Source organism: Melanerpes formicivorus, unplaced genomic scaffold, assembly GCF_026170545.1.
Source record: "Melanerpes formicivorus ecotype bairdi unplaced genomic scaffold, bMelFor1.0.p_v2 SCAF_19, whole genome shotgun sequence".
Taxonomy (NCBI): domain Eukaryota; kingdom Metazoa; phylum Chordata; class Aves; order Piciformes; family Picidae; genus Melanerpes; species Melanerpes formicivorus.
This window is the reverse complement of record NW_027142371.1, coordinates 2,757,893-2,783,577: the sequence shown is the minus strand read 5'-3', so window position 1 is coordinate 2,783,577 and position 25,685 is coordinate 2,757,893. Positions and strand designations below refer to the sequence as shown.

Genomic DNA, 25,685 nt, shown 5'->3' with positions numbered 1-25,685 from the left:
CACCTTCACTGGACTTCTTTGGCACTTTAAAGCGGACAAGAAGCTTCTTCAGCTGCTCTCTGACAACAGAAGCTCTAACAAGACCTTTGTAATTCAGAAAGTGTTCCTGACACCACTGAGAGCTCTTGCTGTGCTGTAGGGGGAGAAGAACAGTAAAATTACAATGAAATACCATTAGCAAACCAAAACCCAACCTCTCAGATCACATAGCTTCGATCTGTTTTACCTCTGCCTCCTACAACATATTTATTGCGGTTTTCCCTGAAGATTACCTATTTGTATAGCAACTAACAAGGATAAAGAACACCAGTAAGCACACAGCACATTTCAAACATCATCTCAGCAGCAGCAGAACCAATGCCACAGGGGATTTTCATATAGATGTGCTTCATTTCTTCATATGTGGTGAAAGAGAAGAGCATCAGTCATTGCAGTCTCACACAAGAGCACCGTATCATGAACTTGTCTGTTTTCAGTCTCAAAATGCAAACAGCCTTTTCTCTACACTCTTTTCCTTGGTCTTCTCTATGCAAAGAACTATTTCTCCAGAAACTATTATTCCAAGAGTCTCTGCCCTTGGCTGCTTCCAAGAGAATTAGGCAGATATAATATTTAAACAGCAAAGTTTCAGTTGGTGCCTGACTGAATGCTTTGAGGCTGGGGAAAGGGAAGTCATCTTCTAAACACCTGAGTGGTTATACTGCTTCAGCTCAACACTGTTGCAAATATATCAGTACAGAAGTGCTTTATATCAGCAAACTATGCTTCTCCCCGAAAGGCAGAGCACTTCAAACCCAGGAAGTAAAACTTGATCTAACAGGGAAATAGTTAGATGGGTGTTAAACCTCAGGGCAAATACATCAGGCCACCAGCAAAAGAGAGTGTGATGATCAATGAGGCAATTTTTTAAGGAGTCTGTTGAGCCAGCAGTGTGCCCAAGTGGCCAAGAAGGCCAATAGCATCCTGGCCTGCATCAAGAATAGTGTGGCCAGCAGGAGCAGGGAATTCATTATGCCCTGTACTCAGCACTGGTTAGGCTATACCTTGAGTCCTGTGTCCAGTTCTGGGCCCCTCAGTTTAAGAAGGACATTGAGACTCTTGAACGTGTCCAGAGAAGGGCAACAAGGCTGGGGAGAGGCCTTGAGCACAGCCCTGTGAGGAGAGGTTGAGGGAGCTGGGGATTGCTTAGCCAGGACAAGAGGAGGCTCAGGGCAGACCTTATTGCTCTCTACAACTCCCTGAAGGGAGGTTGTAGCCAGGAGAGGGTTGGTCTCTTCTCCCAGGCAACCAGCACCAGAACAAGTGGACACAGTCTCAAGCTGCATCAGGGGAAGTTTAGGCTCAAGATGAGGAGAAAGTTCTTCACTGAGAGAGTTGTTAGCCATTGGAATGTGCTGCCCAGGGAGGTGGTGGGGTCACCATCCCTGGAGGTGTTCAAGAGGGGACTGGATGTGGCACTTGGTGCCATGGTCTGGTCATGAGGTCTGTGGTGACAGGTTGGACTTGACGATCTTTGAGGTCTCTTCCAACCTTGGTGATTCTGTGATTTAGATGCAGTTTATAATCAGTAATACCCTGGGGCATCTGTAGTAAAGATGAGAGAATATGACATTCATTTGGAATTTGGAGACCTGTTTTTCCTAGGTCCTTCCAAAACTCCCAGCCTCCTTGAAAACACAGGTGTCTACCCGTAAGACTTCTGTGCTGTAGGCAAAATAAATTCTTTCTATACTCTGCTCATGTTGAGGGTCTGTGGCAAAACATAACCAGAATGTCTTTTAAAACAGAATCATCACTGAACAGACTTGCTAATTCCTCAGCTTGAAGGATGCTATACCCAGAACTTCCAGAATCAGAGCTAAAGACCTAAAGCTTTTTTTCCATTCCTGCAAGTCCACACCCACTTGAATTGACTTACTTTGACAAAGGCTTCATAAACATTAAGCATAGTGAGATGATCACCTTCTTCCACAGCAAACTTTCTGTGTTGCCTGGCCTGGAGAAGAGGAAATACAGTTTTACAAGCTGACTGATTTTGGCCTAAATCATGCCCAGTACCCTCAGTTCTCTGCATCTCCCTGGTGACTATTAAAATTCTTACCCTGTAAGCAGTTCCCCCAAGTAGCAGCAGTATTTTACTAGCCCATCTATATTGAGATTTCCAAAACTGAAAGTGAACCCCCAAAACCCAAGAAAGGGTTGCATTAAAATTAGGCTCTTGCCACAAGAATTTGCTACATCCTAGCACTTCCTTTTTTGTGTCTCTTGAAAGGTGGTTGGGAAGGCTTCGATGTTTTGGTAAACCCTTACACCAACCAATACTGGTTTATAAACCTTTCATGTTCCTTTCTTTCATGATCTGCTTTCTTTCATGATCCTTCATGATCTGCTGGAGGGTAGAGAGGCTCTGCAGAGGGACCTCGACAGGCTGGACAGATGGGCAGAGTCCAAGGGCATGAGATTGAACACATCCAAGAGCCAGGTTCTGCACATTGGCCACAACAACCCCATGCAGTGCTACAGGCTGGGGTCAGAGTGGCTGAGAGCAGCCAGGCAGAGAGGGACCTGGGGGTGCTGGTTGATGGTAGGCTGAACATGAGCCTGCAGTGTGCCCAGGCAGCCAAGAGGGCCAATGGCATCCTGGCCTGCATCAGGAACAGTGTGGCCAGCAGGAGCAGGGAGGTCATTCTGCCCCTGTACACTGCACTGGTTAGGCCACACCTCAAGTCCTGTGTCCAGTTCTGGGCCCCTCAGTTTAGGAAGGAGGTTGACTTGCTGGAGCGTGTCCAGAGAAGGGCAATGAAGTTGGTGAGGGGTTTGGAACACAGCCCTGTGAGGAGAGACTGAGGGAGCTGGGGTTGCTTAGCCTGAACAAGAGGAGATTCAGGGGTGACCTTATTACTCTCTACAACTACCTGAAGGGAGGTTGTAGACAGGCAGATGTTGGTCTCTTCTCTCAGGCAGCCAGTACCAGAACAAGAGGACACAGTCTCAGGCTGCGCCAGGGGAGGTTTAGGTTGGATGTTAGGAAGAAGTTCTATACAGTGAGAGTGATTGCCCATTGGAATGGGCTGCCGGGGGAGGTGGTGGAGTCACCATCACTGGAGGTGTTCAGGAGGAGACTTGATGGGGTGCTTGGTGCCATGGGTTAGTTGTTTAGGTGGGTTGGACTGGTTGATGGGTTGGACACGATGATCTTGAAGGTCTCTTCCAATCTGGTTTATTATTATTGTTTCTGGTCCTCAGAAAAAAGCTTTTAACACTAATAAACCACTCCAAAGTTCCCACTGTTATTCAGTTTTTTCTTTTACCCCTAACCAATAGGTACAGTTCAAGACCTTGCTTCATTTTCACTTGCAGCCTGTCAGGGGGATCAGTAAAATACTTGGCAGAAATCCAGAAATGTGGAAGCAACAAAAAGAAAGGGAGACACAACTCAACTTACAGCCTGAGCTTTTTGATTTGGAGGGATCACAAAAATGTTTTGAATCTGCATCATGGCAGCAATTGTCAAAATCTCCTGGGAGCAGCCAAAATTTCCTGAGGAGTAAGAGAAGAAGTTCAGTAAAAGAATTCTCCCTTTTAACTGACCCCACATAAAAAGGAAAAGTAGTAGAATATATTTTTATAGCATATAAAACCAAAATACCTGAACTCCTGGGTGTTTTAGTGTAACAGTGAATGTTTTTAATAGAATACTTTAAATATAAATGTATTAGACTTATTAGTGTGTCAAATGTGTAGCACTTAGAGAGGTCCAAGAATTTAACCAATTCTTTCCACTAAACACCACACCAAGGTGAAATACATGGTTTGCAAATGCCTGCTACTGCATTACAAGAGGCAGTGTCCTCTCCTCATCACAAGACAAGGAAGAAAATCTGATTATTTCTTTTCTCCTACCTGATTCCAGAAGCATCTTTGCAAACATAGGATTCAGAGGAAACTCTGCTATCCTCATGCCAAGAGGCTCTGTTAAACGGCAGTGCATATCCAAACCTGCAACATACCAACACACGTAGCTGTGACACAGGCACAACAACACAGAATGGCTTCTTGAAGCATTTAATGTTCATTAAAGAGCAGAATTGCAAGCTAAAGAGCAGAATTGCAAGCTAAAGAGCAGCTAATGCACCTGATAGTTGCTGAATGTATATTGAACTAAGCTCAAAGGCACTCCTTAACATCCATGTACTCTTCCATAGGTAGATACTCAAGGTCAAGCTTGGGCAAGCTGATTTAATGGAGGATAACCCTGCTTACTGCAGAGGGGTTGGACTAGATGACCTTTGGAGATCTCTTCCAAAACAAACCATTCTATTATTCTATGACTGGTACATTTGAACACAGACCAAGCAGAGCACAAGAGAACAGACACACAAGGAGGGACTAGCAAAAGCCCAGGAACAGGACTTTGGAGCACTGCAGAGATTGTGTAAATGACCACAGCAGAGTGGGGTGAGGAAACTTAATCATGGCTCTCAAACTAGATAAAAATACTGTTTATCAAACTGTGTGGTAGCAGCAAACCACCGCTGTACTTCAGTTAGGTACCACCCTTTTTCCTCATGTTTACATTATGGAGCAAATATTGTTAGCTGTGAATTGACTTTAACTCAATGTTTGTAGTTAAGCAGAGTTTCTTTCTGATTACTTGTCCCTGTGTCAAGTTTCTGTTTAGTTTAAGCTTGTTGCATTCAGAAAGATTAAACAGCTGTCAAAAACCCCAGCAAAGCAACAGCTCTTCCCATCAACAAAATCAGACAGCACACATTTTCTCAGCACCACAAAAAAAGAGCTGGAAACTGTGAATAAAAATATTACTACAGTGGGAGTTGAGTGTCACAGAGGCATAAAGAACATAACTAACATGAAGACATCTAGAATCAAAGAGCATCTCAAGATGGAAAGGACCCACTCATAAGGGAACATCAAGTCCAACACCCTGCTCCTCACAGGACTACCAAAAACTAAACCATGTGGCCAAGAGTGTTGTTCAGCCTACTGAATTTGAGAACAAGCTGTAATTAGCAATTCAGAGAACACAATAAAGAAGTATATTCTATTAAGGAGGTAACTAGTAGAGAAGTACTTTGAATGATACTCTCAGTCTGTCAGACTAGTTTTACATCTTGGAGGAGCAGGAGGAGCCCCTAAAGTGACATTTATGAGGGCACTGAGTCCATCATCAGTAAATTTGCAGATGACACCAAGATGGGGGCAGGAGTTGATCTGTTAGAGGGTAGAAGGGCTCTGCAGAGGGACCTTGACAGGCTGAACAGATGGGCAGATGAGCCTGCAGTGTGCCCAGGCAGCCAAGAAGGCCAATGGCATCCTGGCCTGCATCAGGAACAGTGTGGTCAGCAGGAGCAGGGAGGTCATTCTGCCCCCATACTCAGCACTGGTTAGGCTACACCTTGAGTTCTGTGTCCAGTTCTGGGCCCCTCAGTTTAGGAAAGATGTTGACTTGCTGGAACGTGTCCAGAGGAGGGCAACAAAGCTGGGGATGGGTTTGGAGCACAGCCCTGTGAGGGGAGGCTGAGGGAGCTGGGGTTGCTTAGCCTGAACAAGAGGAGGCTCAGGGGAGACCTTATTGCTCCCTACAACTACCTCAAGGGAGGTTGTAGACAGGCGAGGGCTGGTCTCTTCTCCCAGGCAACCAGCACCAGAACAAGAGGACACAGTCTCAAGCTGCACCAGGGGAGGTTTAGACTGGATGTTAGGAAGAAATTCTTCTTAGAGAGAGTGATTGGCCATTGGAATGGGCTGCCTGGGGAGGTGGTGGAGTCTCCATCATTGGAGGTATTTAGGAGGAGACTGGATGGGGTGCTTGGTGCCATGGTTTAGTTGATTAGATGGTGTTGGATGATGGGTTGGACTCGATGATCTTGAAGGTCTCTTCCAATCTGGTTTATTCTATTCTATTCTGATCTGGGATACAGCTGTAGCCAACCCAAAGCAGCTGCCCTTGCTGACTCCTGCTAACGACTTGCAGGCCTAGGATTCCAGCCCAAGCAAAACCAGGACAGAGAACTATAAATAAAGCACAGCATAATATTCTCACCTCCTAAAGCGTACAGCAGTTCCAAAGCTTGCACCATTGACTGTGCAGGAGGTGGCTGTGAAGAGAAAATGACCATTTTTGAAAGTTACCATCACACACCAAAACTCTTACACCCTGAAAAATCCTTCAGTCCCACTCAAACAACCTTTCTATTTATGCAGAATGAAGGAAGAGCAGCTCTCAGATTCTTCCTGTCACTTACACCGTGAGCCAAAACCATCCCAACAGGTTCAGCATCATCACTATGATGTTGTCAGGACCCCAGCTAGACTAGCTTTGCCCAACAGTGAGGCCAGCAGGAGCAGAACAATTACTTCATGTTCCTTTCTATGGCCACCATGTTAGTTCTCCACACCAGTACAGAAACCAAATCTATCAGTACAGAAAGCAACTCTAAAACTTGGTACTGCTCTTTATAAGAAGGCAGACAAGCATAGGTTTAGTTTTGGAGATGTTCTCTTCTATGGCCACCATGCTAGTTCTCCACACCAGTACAGGAGTTGCCAGAAACCTTATAGAAAGCAAATCTAAAACTTGGTATTGCTCTTTCTACCAAGGTAGAAGGTAGACAAGGATAGGTTTAGTTTTGGAAATGCCTTTTTTTTCTTCTTCATAAACTGAAGAAAGTGCAAAGGGACTGCAGTCACAGTTTTGTGGTATCTCAGTTTGTCTTTCTAGGCCTTTCTTGAGCTCTAAAACTGTCACAAGCTCTCAGCTTCTAACAGCAGACTCACAGCCAGCCATTTCTAACTTGTCACACACATGATTTGCAGTAACCAATTCTCAGAAACACCTTGGTGCCCAATAGAGGACAACGAGCTATGCTCTGCCAGTCAGCAGGACAGTAGTTACTGGTGAATGGTTCTGCTGGGCTGTCAGCAAGTCATCTACTGATCTCTGTTCACACCACAGAGAGATGACAGACCTTACAGCCCAGGACTCACCGAAAGGAAGGGGAACCTGAGCACATTGTCAATTCCCAGAGCCTTCAGCTGCAGGATGACAGGCGCAAGGTTGCTGCGCTGCATCTCTGGAACCGTGGACTTGGGCAGCTTCTCAAAGTCTTCCTCTGTTGTGGGAGGAAACAAAGCAAGCTGGGTCTCAGTTTCAGCTCGTGCCCTGTGCAGTCAGCATGATAGAATCATACTCATTTTAAGTGCAAATTATCAGGTGTGAAGACTTAGCAGGTGTTACAAGAACTCTAACTCAAAGTTGATCTTCCTCCAGCTATTGTATTTTAAGATACTTTAATGTAAATAGAAGATTCAATGATTGTGGGTATATTGCTGATTCTGGAGCTGACCCACTCATATTTCAGTTCTTCACAGAAATGTGAATGTTTTTCATGTCTCTTCTGTTGAGTATTTTTACCAGGAAATACCCTGCTCAGTTTGTGTTTCTGTTTCACAAAGGCATTTAGTGCCCAACGCTTGATTCATACAAATAATGTGTTTCTAAATAAGCCAGAGGAAAGATGAAGGGAAAATTTTCTCTCTCACTGAAAGAAGAACAAAATGCCCTTTTTTTTTTCTGTTGTTCTTTTTCTGATACAAAACCCCTGTAAACCAAAATGCAAGTGACACCAGAAAGTTCTCCTTCCTTACACCTCCAATTCCTGACCTGTGTAAAGCCTGTAGCACTTCCCAGAGCGGTTGCGTCCTGCTCGCCCTGCTCTCTGGTTAGCTGAGGCTTTGGACACTGGCACCACCACCAGGCATTCAATGGCTGTTTTGGGGTTGTAGGCCCGGAGCTTCACAAAGCCACAGTCAATGACATAGGCAATCCCATGGATCGTGATGGAGGTCTCAGCAATGTTGGTGGCTACAATCACCTACAGGGACAGACACAACCAGGAAGCCGTCAACTCCTCAAGCCCCAGCATCACTGCGGCAGGACTGCAACACCAGCCAGCTGAAGCACCTCAGATACAACAGCTCCAGGAAGCACACTCTGGAGCACAGAATGATGCAGTACATCACAGGATCACAGGATGTCAGGGGTTGGAAGGGACCCAAGAGATCGAGTCCAACCCCCCCTGCCAGAGCAGGACCACACAATCTAGCTCAGGTCACAGACAAATGCATCCAGATGGGCCTTGAAAGTCTCCAGAGAAAGAGACTCCACAATCTCTCTGGGGAGCCTGTTCCAGTGGTCTGTGATCCTTACAGTAAAGTTCCCCCTTGTGTTGAGGTGGAACCCCCTGTGCTGCAGCTCACATCCATTGCTCCTTGTCCTACCATAGGGAGCAAGTGAGAAGAGCCTGTCCTCTCCTTCCTGACATGCAGCATGCAGCAGAACGAGCTGTCAGCTTGAAATAAACCCAGTTTGTACAGCTTCACAGTCACTTTCTTATGCAAATTTATCTTCTCTTCATAAAAGTAGAACTTGGCAGTGTTTGCAGAAAAACAACATTGGCAGTGTCTGCAGAGAAAACCATCAACTGACTGCAAATCAAATGTTCTTATGCAGCACACTAAAAATATTTTCTTTCTGCTTCTCAGTTCTACTGAGCTGTTACTTGTAACACTGGGCTAAGGCAGGAGGTAGGAGAGGAACACAGTTGATTAAACATTCCATGCTCAGTATTCCTGCAGAGATACCCTCATATACATGTCCTGAAATACTACAAAATGACTGTTCCCAGATGACAGAGGGAATGGTAATCCTTATTTCATCTGGAGTTTTAAAAGTACGTCTTGGAAGCTAATTGACTAACATCACATCCTGGTGAGAAAAGAAGGGTTTATACTCAGTGTTCTCTGACACCAGATGAACAATTTCCCTTGTCAGAATCCAGCAGGCACAAGAACAAGTCATGGCTGTATAATTCTGTCACCTTGTCTCAGCCCCACCACAGGCTCTGCCTAAGCAGAAAGCACTCATCATGACTAACTACCTACTTCTGTGATCTTAAACATCCAAACAAGACTTGCAGAAGTCCAAACCAAAGCCTTTTTCTACTAAAAGCAAGCAAGTTTAGAATCTGTTTCTCAGGAGAGAATAGAGTACTTGGTTACCTTGTCACTCAGTTTTACATTGCTGGTGGAAAACAGCAATGGACACTTAGACCACACAAAAAAAGAAAACCAGGTAAAAGTAGAGGATTTAAAGTGCAAGAAGCTGCAACTGGACATAGGCAAATATGAGGCTGTACAAAGAACTGAGCAGTTGATGAGGCAGATAAGTTAGAACTGACATGTCTGGGACTGATCAGAGAATGAAAAGGGAAGCCAGAGAACACATTCTTGGTTCAGTCTGAAAACTGGCACGAGGTGTAGAAAGTCTCCCTTGACAAGTGTTCACAATAGTCCCATGATGCAAACCTGATCCACACAGATAACCTGAGAGATGCAGTTTGTGTAATGCAGACACCCTTTTGGGTGGCAGAATTGAAACATACACAACAGCCTTACCTTCCTAACATTGTGAGACACTCTCTCAAACACTTTCATTTGGTCAGGAGAAGGCAGCCCAGCATACATGGGGAGAACACGGAGGTGCTTCTTCATTCCAGTGCGAGACAGGGCCCGAGCCTGTTCTATGAGCATAGAAACAACAGTCTCCACTTCTTCCTAGAGCCACAGCAAGACAGAACCAGAGAGCTTTCACTTTATCATCACATGGCTGTCATCTATATCAAAAAATGCAGCAAAATAATCCCAGTCCAACGGCATGAGATTTAACACATCCAAGTGCCGGGTTCTGCACATTGGCCACAGCAACCCCAGGCAGTGCTACAGGCTGGGGTCAGAGTGGCTGGAGAGCAGCCAGGCAGAGAGGGACCTGGGGGTGCTGGTCGATGGCAGGCTGAACATGAGCCTGCAGTGTGCCCAGGCAGCCAAGAGGGCCAATGGCATCCTGGCCTGCATCAGGAACAGTGTGGCCAGCAGGAGCAGCGAGGTCATTCTGCCCCTGTATACTGCAATGGTTAGGCCACACCTCGAGTCCTGTGTCCAGTTCTGGGCTCCTCAGTTTAGGAAGGATGTTGACTTGCTGGAACGAGTCCAGAGAAGAGCAACAAAGTTGGTGAGGGGTTTGGAACACAAGCCCTGTGAGGAAAGACTGAGGGAGCTGGGGTTGCTCAGCCTGGAGAAGAGGAGACTCAGGGGTGACCTTATCACTCTCTACAACTACCTGAAGGGAGGTTGTAGACAGGCTGATGATGGTCTCTTCTCCCAGGCAGCCAGTACCAGAACAAGAGGACACAGTCTCAGGCTGCACCAGGGGAGGTTCAGGTTGGATGTTAGGAAGAAGTTCTATACAGAAAGAGTGATTGCGCTATGGAATGGGCTGCCCAGGGAGGTGGTGGAGTCGCCCTCATTGAAGGTGTTCAGGAGGAGACTTGCTGGGGTGCTTGGTGCCATGGGTTAGCTGTTTGGGTGGGTTGGATTGGTTGATGGGTTGGACACGATGATCTTGAAGGTCTCTTCCAACCTGGTTTGGTTTATTCTATTCTATTATTCTAATTTATTCTTTTGATAAGCTCCCTCCATTTTGTGATATCCTTAGATAAACTGCTATCAGTAGTAAACAGATGTAAATATTAATGCTCATTGTCATTTGTGACACTCTCACTAATGCATCAGAAAAATCACATGGGAAGGACTGAACAAAGTTCAGAAGGAAACAGGCTGTTTGCCTGTGTATCTCAACTTGTGAGGCCAGTCTAGTTTGACTGTGTAGAATGCTGTGGATCTTCAGCAGGAAGGACAGAGTAGCAGCATTAACACTTCTTGCTCAACTTCACATTTTATCTTAGGGATCATCTCACTCTTCAATAACACAAGCAACAAAAAGTTTAGGCATCACCTTGTGAAACAGCCAATTCACTCCTTGAAGTCAAATTAATGAAGGGGATGAGGAATGTATGCAAAAAAATAAGCAAGGTGTTATTGAGGCTCAAGGCAGCTCCTCACTGCATGAATTATAAGCCACCTTCCCTTTATTCTGCTCAGCTACAAAGTGAGCTGACAGGCATAAACAGAGCAGAAGAGACTGGCAAATTTTTGTCTCACAGCAATTTGTTTTTCTGTCAAAGCCTTCACAAGTTAAGCCTAACAAATGTAAATTCCATTTGCCTTCATTATTAATGGTGACTCACTGTCAGCTTTGGAGATGTGACTAGCACCAAAACCCCCCACACACTGTTCCACTCCGTAACGAGGCTGAAAGCATACAGCATTAAATGAGAAAAACCAGCATCCATCGCCAGCTTTGTCAAATCCAGACCATGATCACATTCTCTAAAAGTCTCTTGGGCTGGCTTAATTCTGCTCCCATCAATGCAGAAATATTTGTCATATTTAATGAGCTTAAAGCAAGCGCAGCTAAAGAAAGCAGGAGACCAAGGCGGCTTCACAAAGCTCACAACACTGCACTGGAAAACACAAAAAGTAAAGCTTATGTCTATACCTGGCCAGTTAAAAATGCCAGGATATCACCATCATTCTCCACCTGGTGAATTTTCATTGCAGTTTCCACAGTTGATTTGACATAGTCCGGAACAGGACTACAGGGAGAGAACATACCAGAGATATTAGCAGAATAATAGAAACAGACTCTTCACTCCCAAAAGGAACAAATACAGAGCTAGCTGTGGACACCACACATCAGCCATGCCATAGTTGATCGTAATGCCTGCTTGGCAATCAGCCTTCAGCAATTAATTTGTTTCTTTACACTACAATAAGCTCAAAAAACATTTCTGCTGCTATCAGAAATATCCAAATGCTTCCCAAATGGAATGTTAAATACCCTTGTGATTGCCCTGTGATTTCTGAGCTCTGACCTAGACAAAATGACAGCACACACACACGCCCCACACACTTTCCTAACCACCACTGACAAGATCAAACAGGAACACACCTCTGTATGTAGAAGATGTCCACTGGAAATGTCCTCCCCTCCACAGTAAGGATCACGCTGGTATCTTTGCTGGGGTCACCAGTATCATTTTGATTAAAGAAATCTCTGAATTTCTACAGTAAAATAAAACCAAACACTTTCAACTTTGATATTTCAAAGAACTGAGGGAGAAACCTACAGATTCACAGATTGCATTGGGCTGGATGGGACCCTTACAGGTCATCTTGTCCAACCCCCATGCAGTCACAGCAGGGACATCTCCAACTAGATCAGACTGCCCAGGGCCACATCAAGTCTGATCTTGAATGTCTCCAGGGATGGGGACCTGATCACCTCTCTGGGCAACCTGTCCCAGTATTTCACCACTAAAAGTGAAGGGGGCAAATTCAGGCCAGAGAGAAGAAACATGTTACAGTGAGGGTGGTGAAAGCCTGGCCCAGGTTGCCAGGTGGTAGATGCCCCATCCCTGGAATCATTCCAGGTCAGATTGGCTCTGAGCAATCTGCTCTACTTGATGTCTCTGCTGACTGCAGGGTGGTTGGACTAGATGACCTCTAAAAGTACTTCTAACCCAAATCATGCAATGGTTCAGTGCTACACACATTTCATGAAGGACATGGTAGAGTTAGGAGATGGACAGAGAACATGATAAAGGAGTTAGAGCAGCTGCTTTATGAGGAGAGACTGAAGAGGCTGAGGCTTTGCTTGGCAAGCAGCAGGAAAAGAAGATGCACAGATGAGGTTTACAAAATCAAAGGTAAAGCAAGTATAAAACTGATTTGGGCTTTTATGGTCTGTTTGTTTGGGTTTCTTTCAGCCCAAATCCCACAATACCAGAACTGAGAGGCCCCTGATGAAACTAGCAAGCTTAAAAAAAAAACAAACCAAATTAACTCAAGTACTTCGTTATACAGCAGGTGGCAAACTTCTGAAAATAGCTCTCACATGGTGTCCTGGAGACTTACAGCTTCAGCAAGCATATTCAAAGACAAATTAACAGCAGGTCCATAAACAGACACTAGCAGGAAGCAGCAGGAATGTGCTGTCTAATATCTCTATTACAACCACTGTGGATGCTGAAGCAGCTCAGAGAGAACAGACCCACAGCAGGTGGACAGGCTCATACACTCTCCCTAAACAGCATCTCTTGCTCCTGCTGCTGCTACAGACACAACAGCAGGTTAGATAAGACATTGCTCTGATCTAGCAGAGCATTTCTTATGTTCCTACTCAAAATTAAACTAACTACATTTTTAGTAAGTTGTCACAGGCCACAGATCAATCAGGGCACTAGTAAGATTTCACTGAAACTAAATCTGCTCTTTTAGCACATATTTTTAGTGGCCTAGGGTTGCCTCAAATTATTGCTGTCAGCAAAACAGAGCTAAACCAGTGCTTCCTAGACTAGTTAAACCCAAGAGAGACTACCTCTTAAAATAACAGCGCCAGTAAGAAGGGGGAAAAGCATCAATATATGAAAATACATGGAGAGCAGTTTCACTTCTAAATTCACTTCCAAAAATGTTTGCTAACAAAATGAAAACCAAGAACAGCAGCCTAACTGTATCACTTTGGTTTTCTGTACTCCTTCCTCTCTTCATCATCACTCACAGCAGCAGGAGCAATGCTGCACAAGAAGCAAGCAGCACAGTATACAAGCTGTGTGTGTAGACAGAAGTGGGGCTGCTTCATTGCAAATCAAATCTGTGAGCGATACCTCTGCATCCAAGGTAGCTGAAGCCACAATCAGTCGAAGGTCCCCACGCTTCTTTTGGACCTAGGATGGAGACCATGAACATAGAATCATAGAATCAATAAGGTTGGAAAAGACCTCAAAGATCAGCAAGTCCAATCCATCAACCAACACCTCATGACTACTAAACCATGGCACCATGTCCAATCCCCTTTTGAACACCTCCAGGGATGGTGACTCCACCACCTCCCTGGGCAGCACATTCCAATGGCTAACAACATACTTTGAAGAACTTTCTCCTCACTTCCAGCCTAAACTTCCCCTGGCACAGCTTGAGACTGTGTCCTCTTGTTCTGGGGCTGGTTGCCTGGGAGAAGAGACCAACCCCCACCTGGCTACAACCTCCCTTCAGGTAGTTGTAGAGAACAATAAGGTCTCCTCTGAGCCTCCTCTTGTCCACGCTAAGCAACCCCAGCTCCCTCAGCCTCTCCCTTGTAGGGCTTGTACTCGAGGCCTCTCACCAGGCTCAAACATCTGGAGTAAAAACTCTTTTCTGAGATATGAAGCTAGAACCAGGCTTTTGAGCCTCCAGTTTACCCATAACTTCTCTTTAAAAATACTCTGAAGCTACAAGACAGCTGATGAAGTGAAACACCCAAGTCATCCATAGACCTAGGGACTGAAATGCTATACATTCATTTGAAGGACATTCAGTCTGCAATCATGTTGGCTTACTCTTAATTTCTGGTGGGACTCAGATCTTGAGTAGGTTGAAAGTCAACAACCACATCCCTATGAGATCATTTCATAACATCAGCAGCAGAATGAAGAGTAATCTTTTTGCTAATACCATTTAATATCATCAGTACTGGGAGAAAGCAATGGAGGATCCTGTGTCAGAGGTCTACAGTAAACAGCTGGGTTTTTACAAGAAGCTGTAGAGTAAATGAGGAATTAGAACTCACCCTCTCCAAAGGGGCTCAGTAACCAGCCATTAAGATCAGAAATTCAATAAAGAGGACGAAAATTAAAACATGAAAACATGAACATGAAAAAAAACCCAACACAAACCTTTTTGAGTAAGCCAATGGCAATATCTGTATAAAGAGTCCTTTCATGGGCTTCATCCAGCATGAGAACACTGTGAATAAAGCAGAAAGGTAAGATCTCAGAAATGGGTTGACTGACACTGAAATCAGGATCCTTTTGTTTACTAGAAATATCAGCTTTTGAAACCTGCTGCTGGACTAAGCCTGTTTGCACTTAGGAAAGTGTGGAAGTCAAAAATAAAACCAGAGACATGAAGCAGGGAAAAAAATGTTAGGTAAGAGCAGGTGGCACATCCATGCTCTTTACTCGAGCTAGCATTTGGAAAGGGGTAGGAAGAACAAGATCTATCTTTACTGTCCTGCATAGGTATTCTGGACACCAGAACAGGCTGGGTTTGTTGTTTTGTTGGGGCTTCTTTTGACAAGCATCACAAGAAAAAAACAAAAAGTGAATTTAAAGCAAGCAAATGAAACAATTGAGGCTCCAGGAGCTCCATTTAGCTTTCCTTCATTAACCACAGCACCAAATCCTGCCAGGTTTGACGTTCCAGTGACCAACTGATTTTCCAGCAGCCTGTACAGTATCACAGTATCACCAAGGTGGAAGAGACCTCAAAGATCATCAAGTCCAACCTGTCACCACAGGCCTCATGACTAGACCATGGCACCAAGTGTACGTCCAATCCCCTCTTGAATACCTCCAGGGACGGCAACTCCACTACCTCCCTGGGCAGCCCATTCTAACATAAAGGAGTCAAACTCCTAAAATAATTGTCACATCTTTTGGTATTTCATTTATAACAACCACACAGTGGGTCTAAAAAAAATCAAAATGCAGCTGTTCACCAAATTACACTTCAGCAGGAGTGCATTCCATGCTTCCTTACCTGTATCGTGTTAATAAAGGATCCGCCATCATTTCCCTCACCAGCATCCCATCAGTTAGAAACTAAAAGGGAATAGGATCATAGAATCAATAAGGTTGGAAAAGCCCTCAAAGATCATCAAGCCCAACCTATCACCCAAGACCTCATGACTACTAAACCATGGCACCAAGTGCCACAGCCAATCCCGTTTTGAACACCTCCAGGGACAGTGACTCCACCACCTCCCCAGGCAGCCCATTCCAATGGCCAATTACTCTTTCTGGGAAGAACTTTCTCCTCATCTCGAGCCTAAACTTCCCCTGGTGCAGCCTGAGACTGTGTCCTCTTGTTCTGGTGCTGGTTGCCTGGGAAAAGAAACCAACCCCCTCCTGGCTACAACTTCCCTTCGGGTAGTTGTAGACTAAGGTCTTTGCTGAGCCTCCTCTTGTCCTGGCTAAGCAATCCCAGCTCTCTTACCCTCTCCTCACAGGGCTGTGCTCCAGACCCCTCCCTGCCTCCTTGCCCTTCTCTGCACACATTCAAGTGTCTCAATGTCCTTCTTAAACTGAGGGGCCCCGAACTGGACACAGGACTCAAGGTGTGGCCTAACCAGTGCTGAGTACAGGGGCACAATGACTTCCCTGCTCCTGCTGGCCAAATAAACATCCCAGGGAATTACTGGCAAAGCAAAATGTAAATAAACTTCCTAACAGGCAGCTTTGTTATACTCATGACTTTTAAAGATGATTTCTAGGCTGTTGCCTGAATTTTGCCTTGCCTTTTACTTTCTAATGATCTATTCAATTGATCTCTTTTCAGCTAGGGAAGGTAAAGATGTGTTTCTGAGTGAGGAGAGTGATTGCTTTTTAACCAGTATTTGATTCTTTTAAGTTAGTTATTTTGCATTGAAAGAAAAAACAAAAACCACAAGAAACAAACAAACAGAAAACAAAACCACATTGGCAGCACTGAAACATGGCAACAGAAGTTTCCTCACTCTTGTCTGTAAAGTGGCTAAATCTGCTTTAGCCATAACATTCTGGCAGTCCATTCAGTCTTGCTCATCTCAAAGCAGGCTACTTAATAACCAACACACACTTCTGACCAGAACACAAACCTTAAAATGCAACATTTTGATTTCATAGTTTCTTCCTACTAGCAAGTGGAAACCCACCAGCTTCATGCAGCCGCAGCCATCAAGGAGTAATGTGACCTGGGATTCCAACTGTGGCCTTGAGCTAGGCAAGAATTGGTATGCAAGGTGAAAACCACCAAATTTCCACCTCCAAATGATTAATCATTATAGTTCAAAAAAAGGGAGAAGATTTCAGCTGTATTTAATGACCAAACATTTCCATTTCTTTCCCTTTCAAAGGGCTGCTAGCCTCAGAAAATAATCAGAGAGTAAATTGTCTCATTCATCATCATTGCTATTGCAGCATAACTAAAGCAAACTCTCATCTGTACCAACACAAGCAGCATTAATATTGCTCACAGCACTCAAGAACAGCTGCAAAGCTTCCTATTTAATCCACAGCAGTTAGCCTGCTCATCTTGGGTTTTATTTGTGCTTTTAATCCAAGTCTATTTTCAGGGTGGTGAGGACACTTTAACTGTGATTCATGGCAGTCTTTGACTTTGAGTGACTTAACAGGTCACACTAACACTATACCCACATCTGGCCATCCTTACCTTGAAAATCTCCTTCAGTTTTAAAACAGTGGCTGCCAGACTAGAGCACACACACCAGTTTCATTGAGGTTTGGATGGCCACAGCCATTTCAAGCACATTATTGGGGTACCCACATGGAAAACTGAAATGTGATCTAATCTCTTTACTGGGCATCACAAGGCTCTCTTTAATTCTGCAGAAGAAGAGTTTCTACTTCAGAGTTTCTACTTGAAGAGTTTCAGCTAAGCCTTTCAGAGGAACCATGCAGTGGTCATGCTTCACCTTAATTCTTGTAGCCTGTGGATCCGTGCAGTCGTCAAACCGAATGCAATAGCCAACTTCATGTCCCAAGATTGCTCCTCTTTCATCAGCAACTCGGCCTGCAACCTGAGAAAGAGATTCTTAGAAACAAGAGGCAGCTCACACCACCTATCCTCATTGCATCATTCTTTCATCCATAGAGAACTGCCACCAAAAAAATGATCCGAGGGCTGGAACCCCTCTCCTGTGAGGCCAGGCTGAGAGAGTTGGGAGTGTTCAGCCTGGAGAAGTGAAGACTCCAGAACTTCTTGGGACCTTCCAGTACTTGAAGGGATTGATCAGAAAGGTGGGGACAGACATTTCAGCAGGGCCTGCTGTGACAGGACAAGGGGTGATGGTTTGGAACTAATGAAGAGAGATTTAGACTAGTTAGTAGGAAGACTTTTTTTCCACTGAGGTGGTGAGACCCTGGCCCAGGGCTCTCAGAGAGGTGGAAGATGTCACATACCTGAAACCATTCCAGCTGTGAGCAACCTGCTCTAGTTGCAATGTCCTTGCTGGATGCAGGGTGGGTTGGACTCTAAAGGACCTCTAAAGTCCATATTAATCCAAACTTTTATATGGTTCTATGCAAACAGGAACAGTTCCCACAGAGTGATTTGTTCTTGTTCAAACACTAAATTCTGCTCACTATAACAGCACATACTGAACATAGAAGTGGAAAATGCTTTCAAAATGTTGCAGCATAACTTAATGAACCTATTACACACAGCTTCTGCTCAGGAAAGCTGGGGGTACCTTTCTGTTAAAAGTACTCTGACAGACCTACAAAGGCAGCCACTCAAGCAGCCACCCCACTGGGGAAGGACCACCTGCCAGAAGTTGTAGGAGTGCAATTTAAGGACACAGCTGGAACACCAAAAGGGAAAGAGTTCAGGGATATGGCATGCAGAAAAAAAGTTATCACTTAAACTGATCTGTCCCTGAACTTATTCAGGCTTTTATTTCTAGTAAAGATGCTACTGCACTTTTCATAAAACAAAGAACTGGCAGATTTATTCAAAGAAACATGATTTTGGAACAGTACTACTCTGTGCCAGTTCTGTGCCAATAGCTCCTTTAGCTGAAAAACTTGAGTTATTCAGACTTATTCTACAGAATATTAGGTACTACCAGGTCATGGTTTAAGCAAACTACAGAGAAACTGAACAGCTAATGACACAATAAAACTCACAATGCACACATCAGGCCCAGCAGAATTCCAAGAGGAAGCTACTTTCAGTCACTGGGTTGACATTCTAAACCATACCAGCAGGCAGTGAATTAATTTCACTTGGAATGTTATCAATCCACCACTTTCAGCCCAACCATTCAGGATAACTGACACTCAGGGCAATGCAAGCAGAAGTTCAGGAATTGCTAAACTATGCCTCATGCCTCTGCAGCTACTCCTCTTTACTTCTGACAACCCACACAATCTAGATGGGAAAGCAGGTAAACACATTGATGAAAACGAAAGGTCACTTTCGGTTCAAGACAAAGCCATAAGTCATCAACTATATCCCTAATGCTATCCCACATGTCCCTGCAAGAGCCACAGAGTCCAGGCAGTTTGTAACTACTGTGTCTAAATACTAAGCTCTGATTGAGTAAGCTTGTAATTTCAGGCTTAAAGATAACATTTAAAGACATCAAAGGGAAAAGAGAAGTAAGCTTGTCCTAAGAAATCATTGCAGCATACACAACATCTTCTGCAGAACTGTGCACTGTCAGCTGGATGTCCTGTGAAGGAGAAAAGGGAGGAGACTGCAGGCAGACTGCCCAAAGAACAAGATGAAGCTCACTGCTAGTGACCTTACCCACACTGGATAGGGTCAAAGAAGACTAGATGAAATGAAGAGGGAGGTTGTACAGCTGCTCGGTCTGCTACGCTTTTGCTAGGGACATAAACTGATCTGTTGCAGGTACCATTAACCCTTTATAAAGGACAAAAAGATGAGGGTTACAAATAGCACCTCAGTTTTCTTTACAAACAAAAAGCTGCAGCAGACATTTCTGCTCACCAAGTCAGCATTTGGCAGCAGGCAGGGAGATGAGGAACCCTGGGAGATGAGGATATCTTCTGTGCAGACTGTTACCGGAGGGTACAATTCATTGCCCTCAGCATCTCCTCTTCTTCCTTCTCACAGAAGAACTGAGTAACTGAGGTTGTGCCCTTTTAGACTTGTGTATGAAAAGATATCTCTCAACAAAATTGTTTTGTCTTTCCATGACACTCTTACAAGGGGACACAAAGGAAGAAAAACAGCCCACAACAACGAATCATATGAATTGCCAGAACAAGCTACACAACCTCCTCTTCTCCTTTTAATTCCACTGGCTATCTTACTGTGCACAGGTTTACATCACTGCTTTGTGAAAGTTAAGGGTCTCACTGGCACAGTTCTAGCCCATAGCCAATCATAGCTCAACCTTGTGCATCCCTAACCTCAGTACAGGGTTCAAAGAATCCCAGCATAGTAGGGGTTGGAAGTTACTCCTGGGGATCAGTTCAAACCCCTGCTAAAGCAGGGTCAACCACAGCAGGTTGCCCAGGATCATCCCCCTGTGGGTTTTGAAAGTCTCCAGAGAAGGAGACTGCACAACTGAGTGATCCACATTCTACTGATACCACTCAATTGTATTTCAAAGCTTCTCCATCTGCAATGCTGACCTTGGCATCCTTGGCAAGATCTAGTAATCAGGTTGAATTCCACCTACAGCACCAGCAATTCCATGAGGAAGATAAGCAGGAACGTCTATTCACTCAGGAGCTCATGCAGTTGTGATTTCTGCTACTCAGCAAAGCCTGCTAATAAACTAGAGGTTATAATGACAACAAACTTGGGCACAGGGAAACTCACTGTAACAGCAGCGACTCGACGAGGCTGCGTCACTCCGACGACTCTTCCTTCAGCTGTCCAGCCAGCCTCTGCCAGGTACTGCAAACAAACATGGAGGATAAGAAAACTGGAGGTCATGCTGAGATTACAGAAGGTGTTGGTGCTCCCCACTGCGTGCTCTTTCCTGGCTCAGACACTCACTGATGCACGACCCTAGGCAAATCGGGTACCTAGAGATTTTGTGCAGTATTAATGTCACCACTAAAAGCAACACAGTGCAATACCTGCTTCATATGCACAGATGCTTGCAGGAAGCTTGAGGAGGGCAAATTTAGACTGGAGATTAGGAAGAAATTCTTTACAGTGAGGGTGCTGAAACACTGGAACAGGTTGCCCAAGGAGGTTGTGGATGCCCCCTCCCTGAAGATGCTCAGGGCCAGCTTGGATGATGCTTTGAGCAACCTGGGCTAGTGGGAGATGTCCCTGCCTATGGCAGGGGGTTTGGAACTGGATGATCTTAATAAAATGTTTGAAATTATTCTGATAGAGTAATAAAGACTTGCCACAGCACAGTGACTAATGTTTGTACCAGCATAAACTTGTTTGTGGTGTATGGGCCTTTCCTGTAGTGGAAGAAGGGTTTCTATTACAGAAATCCCAGGTCACCCTGTTTTCTCATACTGTTTCTCTCCTTTTTGGTCACACAGATGAACACAGCTGAGTTGCAGTTTCACAGGGCAGTTCTGGGTTGCTGGATTAATCTTTCCTGTAACCCCCCATGAAGGAACATCTGCTTTTCCCAAGTTGAACAGACACTTACTTGTGGAATCTGCGTCGATTTCCCACAACCTGTTTCCCCAACAATCACCAGGGTTTGATAGTTCTCCACTAGATAAAGTATGTGATTTCTCAGCTGAAAGAGAAGATGACATGCATGTGTCAAACCCAGACCTGTACCAAAATAAGCAAACTATTTAAATGGCAATATTTTCATATCTAGCAGACACAGTAAATCCATTTCAGGTGGACTTTACTGACAAAAGCCAAACAGTTCTTTACAAGCTCTAAACAGCATCCCCAGCACATCATCACTAACATCAATCTACAAAGCCTGTCAAACTGACTGCAAGTCATGGGACAATCAATTCACAGTATCATAGTATCAGTCAGGGTTGGAAGGGACCACAAGGATCATCTAGTTCCAACCCCCCTGCCATGGGCAGGGACACCTCACACTAGATCAGCCTGGCCAGAGCCTCATCCAGCCTGGGCTTAAACACCTCCAGGGATGGGGCCTCAACCACCTCCCTGGACAACCTATTCCAGGGTTTCACCACTCTCCTGGTGAAGAACCTCCTCCTCACATCCAGCCTGAATCTCCCCACCTCCAGCTTCAATCCATTCCCCCTAGTCCTATCACTACCTGAGATCCTGAGAAGTCCTTCTCCAGCCTTCCTGTAGGCCCCCTTCAGATACTGGAAGGCCACAATTAGGTCACGACTGAGAAATAAAGACAGTGAGGTCCTAACTTGTGGTCATTTTGTGTTGTAAAGCGATCCTATAGAGACCTTTCAAAGACACAAGAGCCAGCCATCATCCAACAGATTTAACATATTGAAAAGAACTCCTGTACCTTAAAAACAGGCAGCTTTTGTCTTTGTTGCTCAATAGAAAGGGAAGCATATGGATTGTAGATGATGGTTATGCCACTGCTCTCAGCAGGACTCTGTCTCTCCTCTGAGATACTGACACCAGGACCTTCCGTGCCTAGAGGACATAAGTTAGTTGTAATTGGAAGAGCCAACTTCTGCCTAGCTTATCACAGTGCAAGGAAAACAAGTCTCTTCCTTGCAAGGAGAAGTCATGGGTAGCAGCACACATCAAAAGGCTAACTTTTCTATGAAAGTAATCAAGATATTAACCAACAGTAAGCATGCAGATAATCTTTCCAGTGAAAAGTATGTCTCCTGCTGCTTAAAAGAGGGATCTCATGTGAATATTTGAACTTTTACAGGAAGACAAAGGAAGAAACAAAGCACACAGGGAAAATATACAGCAAGATCTTGGGAACTTTCTTCTTTCTCTGTGCAACAGCTCAGAAATATCTTCCATATCCTTCTCAGAAGTGTGGCCATGGATTTCAAGCCAGCCCATCAGACAAGTAACAGAACTTGTCCTGACTAACATCAGCTGTACAAGCATTCCAGCTTGCCTGCCAATGTACTCCCCAATTCAGACCAGTCTACTTCAGTAACTGAAACCTGATGTATTCCTGCTGCAGGCTACCATGAAACTGACAACTGAAAATGCTGAATCATGGAAGCAAACTAGAAACAAAAGCTCATCTCAGTAACAGAATGGATCAGCTACCGAGTCGACTGGGAAAGTCTGAGAGCAGAGAGAAACATGGAAGCACTCAGGCTTGGAAAGACCTTAAAGATCATCCAGTCCAACCATCAACCCAGCATTACCAAGTCCACTGCTAAACCATGTCCCTCAACACCACATCTACATAGCTTTTAAATCCCTCCAAGGATGGGGACTCCACCACTGCCCCAGGCACCCTTGACAACCACTTCAGTAAAGAAAGTTTTCCTAATACCCAACCTAAATCCTGCCTGGTGCAACTTGAGGCCATTTCCTCTTGTTCTATCCCTTGTTACATGGGAAAAGAGACCCACCCCCACCTGGCTCCAACTTCCTTACAGGGAATTGTAGAGAGACAGAAGGTCTCCCCTCAACCTCCTTTCTTCTAGGCTAAATGACCCCAGTTCCCTCCGCTGCTCCTCACCAGCCCTGTTCTCCAGACCCTTCACCAGCTTCATTGCTCTTCTCTGGATTTGCTCCAGCACCTCAATGTCCTTGTTGTAGTGAGAAGCCCAAAACTGCACCTGGTACTCAAGTAAGGATTCCTTTGTTTTGTAGGATCTGCTTTTGGGGGCTTTTCCCACTTTTTAAAACCAGTTAGTTCCTGTCCAAAGCCGCCCAGCAAGTTTTATAGCAAATTGATCCCCTTTTAAGAGCTGTCAGTAATGACTCCAAGGACCCAGGACAGATGGGTAAGAATCAGGGACTTTAATATCTGGATCTTGACAAACCAATGAAGTTAACATCACCTCATCACAGCATTTGCTTTGCTGCTGCTTCTTTTTTTCTTAATACACAACTGCCAATACATTACTACAATTTATACACATGCTATGCACATGCATATTACTATGATCATCAAATTATTAAAAGCACTTACATGAAGTAGTGTTGGCTCTGGAACAGCTTTGCAAACCATAACAGAATACAGTGAAGCAACCCATTTAAGAAAAATTCCCGTTGGGACAAGCGAATGGGAGGACACACACTGCCCAAACCCCGAGGGAATGACTACAGTCATGGCACAGCAGATGCTAGGAGGGACCTCTGGAGATCTTCTAAGTCCCAAATCCTGCACTTTACAAGGTCACTTACACCAGGCTGCTGAGGTCCTTGTTCAGTTGAGTTGAAGACCCCACATCTCACTTGCCTGACTGCTTGTTTCAGAACCTAATCACTGCTGCAGGAGAAAAGGTTTTTCTCATGTTTTAAAGTGATCTTGCCTTATTTCAGGTCCTGCCCACTGCCTTTTGTACCATCAGGAGGCACTACCAAGAAGAGCCTGGCTCTATCTTCTTTGGACCCTTCTATCAAGTATTTACATACATAGCAAAAGACTCTCCTGAGGCTGCTCTTCTCCAGGCTGCACAGCCCCAGTCTCTCAGCCTCACTTTGCATGCTCCAGTTTCTAAATCATCTTTGTACCCTCCTCATTTTGTGGGCCCCCTTCAGTAAGTCCAAGTTCTCCTGGTGCTGGGGAGCACAAACACCACTCTCGATATGGCCTTCTCAGCGTTGAGGGGTTGGATCACCTCCCTCAGCCGAGCAGCAAAGCCCTTCCCCACGCAGCCCGGGATGCGGTGACCTTCTTTGCCGCCAATGCTGATTAGCAGGTCCCATTCAGCTTGGAGCCCACAGCACTCTAAGGTCCTTCTCTGCCGAGCTGCTCTCCCTGGTGCGCGGCACCCGGGGCTGTTCCCTATCAGGGGCAGTGCTTCCCACGTCTCTCCGTTAAAATCCTGGGAGCTCCCCTGACTGTTTCCTCAGCTAGCCGAGGGCCCCCCGAAGGGCAGCACCCCCACTCTGTCCCATTCCCTGCCACCCCTGGTAGCAGGCTACGCCCAGCCGGAGTCAGAGAGACCCCATCGCCCTCCAGGTCTGGAGGACGAAAGGACAGCACGTTCCTCCGCCGCCCTCGGCGGCTACAGTCCCCGCGACCCCCAAAAGCGGATGGACGCAGAGGGCTGCGCCGCAGCTTTTGCTCCGGCCCCCACCACAGACAGCGCGGGAAAGGCTCTTCTCCCACACACACACCCCCACCACCCCAGAACCACTGCTCTCCGCACCGGCCGCGGCCCCTCACCCGGCTTCCAAAACTTCACCGGTCCCACGGGCGCCGCCATCTTGGGGTGAGAGGGCAACCGGAAGCGCAGGCGGGCCCACGTGACGCCCCGCCCGCTGCCGCCGAGGCCAGAGCGCGGCCGGGGGGCAGATTGGGGGAAGCTGGCTGCCGGCGCGGCGGTGCCCCTGCTTCTCTGGAGGGGAGAGCCGAACGGCTCTGCGTCCACGTGGAGCTCGGTGACAAGCGGTGTCGCTCAGGGGACCGTGCTGGGCCCAGTGCTGTTCAGTATCCTCATCTACACAGACAGTAGCATGGAGTGCAGCCTCAGCAGGTGTGCAGGTGACACCGAGCTGCATGGGGCAATTGACACACCTGAGAGATGGGATCCACCTAGAGGGACCTGGACAGGCTGGAGAAGTGGATTTGTGTGAACACGAGGTGCAACAAGGTCGAGTGCGAAGTCCTGAGCCTGGGTCAGGACGGTCTCCAGTATCAGCACAGGTTGGGGATGAAGAGCTGGAGAGCAGCCCTGTGGCTGTGCACAGCTGGAATGTTTTAGGTAATAGGTGCTGCCATGCACGACACACCCTGCTGTCAGGGGTGGTAGCTAAAGCAGGAGTAGGAGATTCCTCTTCCAGAAGCAGTGGCTGCCATCCACACCTGTCACACAAGCAGTCTTTTCTCCTGGGTGCTCCTCACAGCTCTGCCGTGATTCTCTCTCCCTTATTCTCTGTTCCTGCAGCAGGGGCAGGCAAGTACACAGAGCTTTAGAAGAGCTGTAACTAGATAGTTCATTGCATATTCCATAGTGAATAATTGTGGCTGATAACAGTCTCTGAAACGTTGGAATCTCTAGAGTGCCAAAGACTAGGTCATACCCACAGTATACTTGCTGGTCTATGAG

At 45.7% G+C, this 25,685-nt stretch overlaps 1 protein-coding gene across 2 annotated transcripts in view; it reads right to left on the bottom strand.

Moving 5' to 3' along the window:
• DHX35 (DEAH-box helicase 35) overlaps positions 1 to 24,852 on the bottom strand; it is a 36,245-nt gene extending 11,393 nt beyond the window's left edge. For both annotated transcript variants that reach the window (XM_068149828.1, XM_068149829.1), the window contains exons 1-18: positions 24,803 to 24,852; positions 21,986 to 22,119; positions 21,173 to 21,265; positions 20,374 to 20,451; positions 17,492 to 17,596; positions 15,559 to 15,620; positions 14,694 to 14,763; positions 13,647 to 13,706; positions 11,930 to 12,042; positions 11,477 to 11,573; positions 9,478 to 9,636; positions 7,685 to 7,895; positions 7,009 to 7,133; positions 6,065 to 6,119; positions 3,904 to 3,999; positions 3,446 to 3,540; positions 1,919 to 1,996; positions 4 to 133 (exon numbers count right to left, since the gene is read on the bottom strand). In XM_068149828.1, the coding sequence (XP_068005929.1) occupies positions 4 to 133; positions 1,919 to 1,996; positions 3,446 to 3,540; positions 3,904 to 3,999; positions 6,065 to 6,119; positions 7,009 to 7,133; positions 7,685 to 7,895; positions 9,478 to 9,636; positions 11,477 to 11,573; positions 11,930 to 12,042; positions 13,647 to 13,706; positions 14,694 to 14,763; positions 15,559 to 15,620; positions 17,492 to 17,596; positions 20,374 to 20,451; positions 21,173 to 21,265; positions 21,986 to 22,119; positions 24,803 to 24,842 (1,801 nt within the window). In that variant the 5' untranslated portion in view covers positions 24,843 to 24,852. The remainder of the gene's footprint in view (positions 1 to 3; positions 134 to 1,918; positions 1,997 to 3,445; positions 3,541 to 3,903; positions 4,000 to 6,064; positions 6,120 to 7,008; positions 7,134 to 7,684; positions 7,896 to 9,477; positions 9,637 to 11,476; positions 11,574 to 11,929; positions 12,043 to 13,646; positions 13,707 to 14,693; positions 14,764 to 15,558; positions 15,621 to 17,491; positions 17,597 to 20,373; positions 20,452 to 21,172; positions 21,266 to 21,985; positions 22,120 to 24,802) is intronic.
• Positions 24,853 to 25,685: the final 833 nt, after the last annotated feature.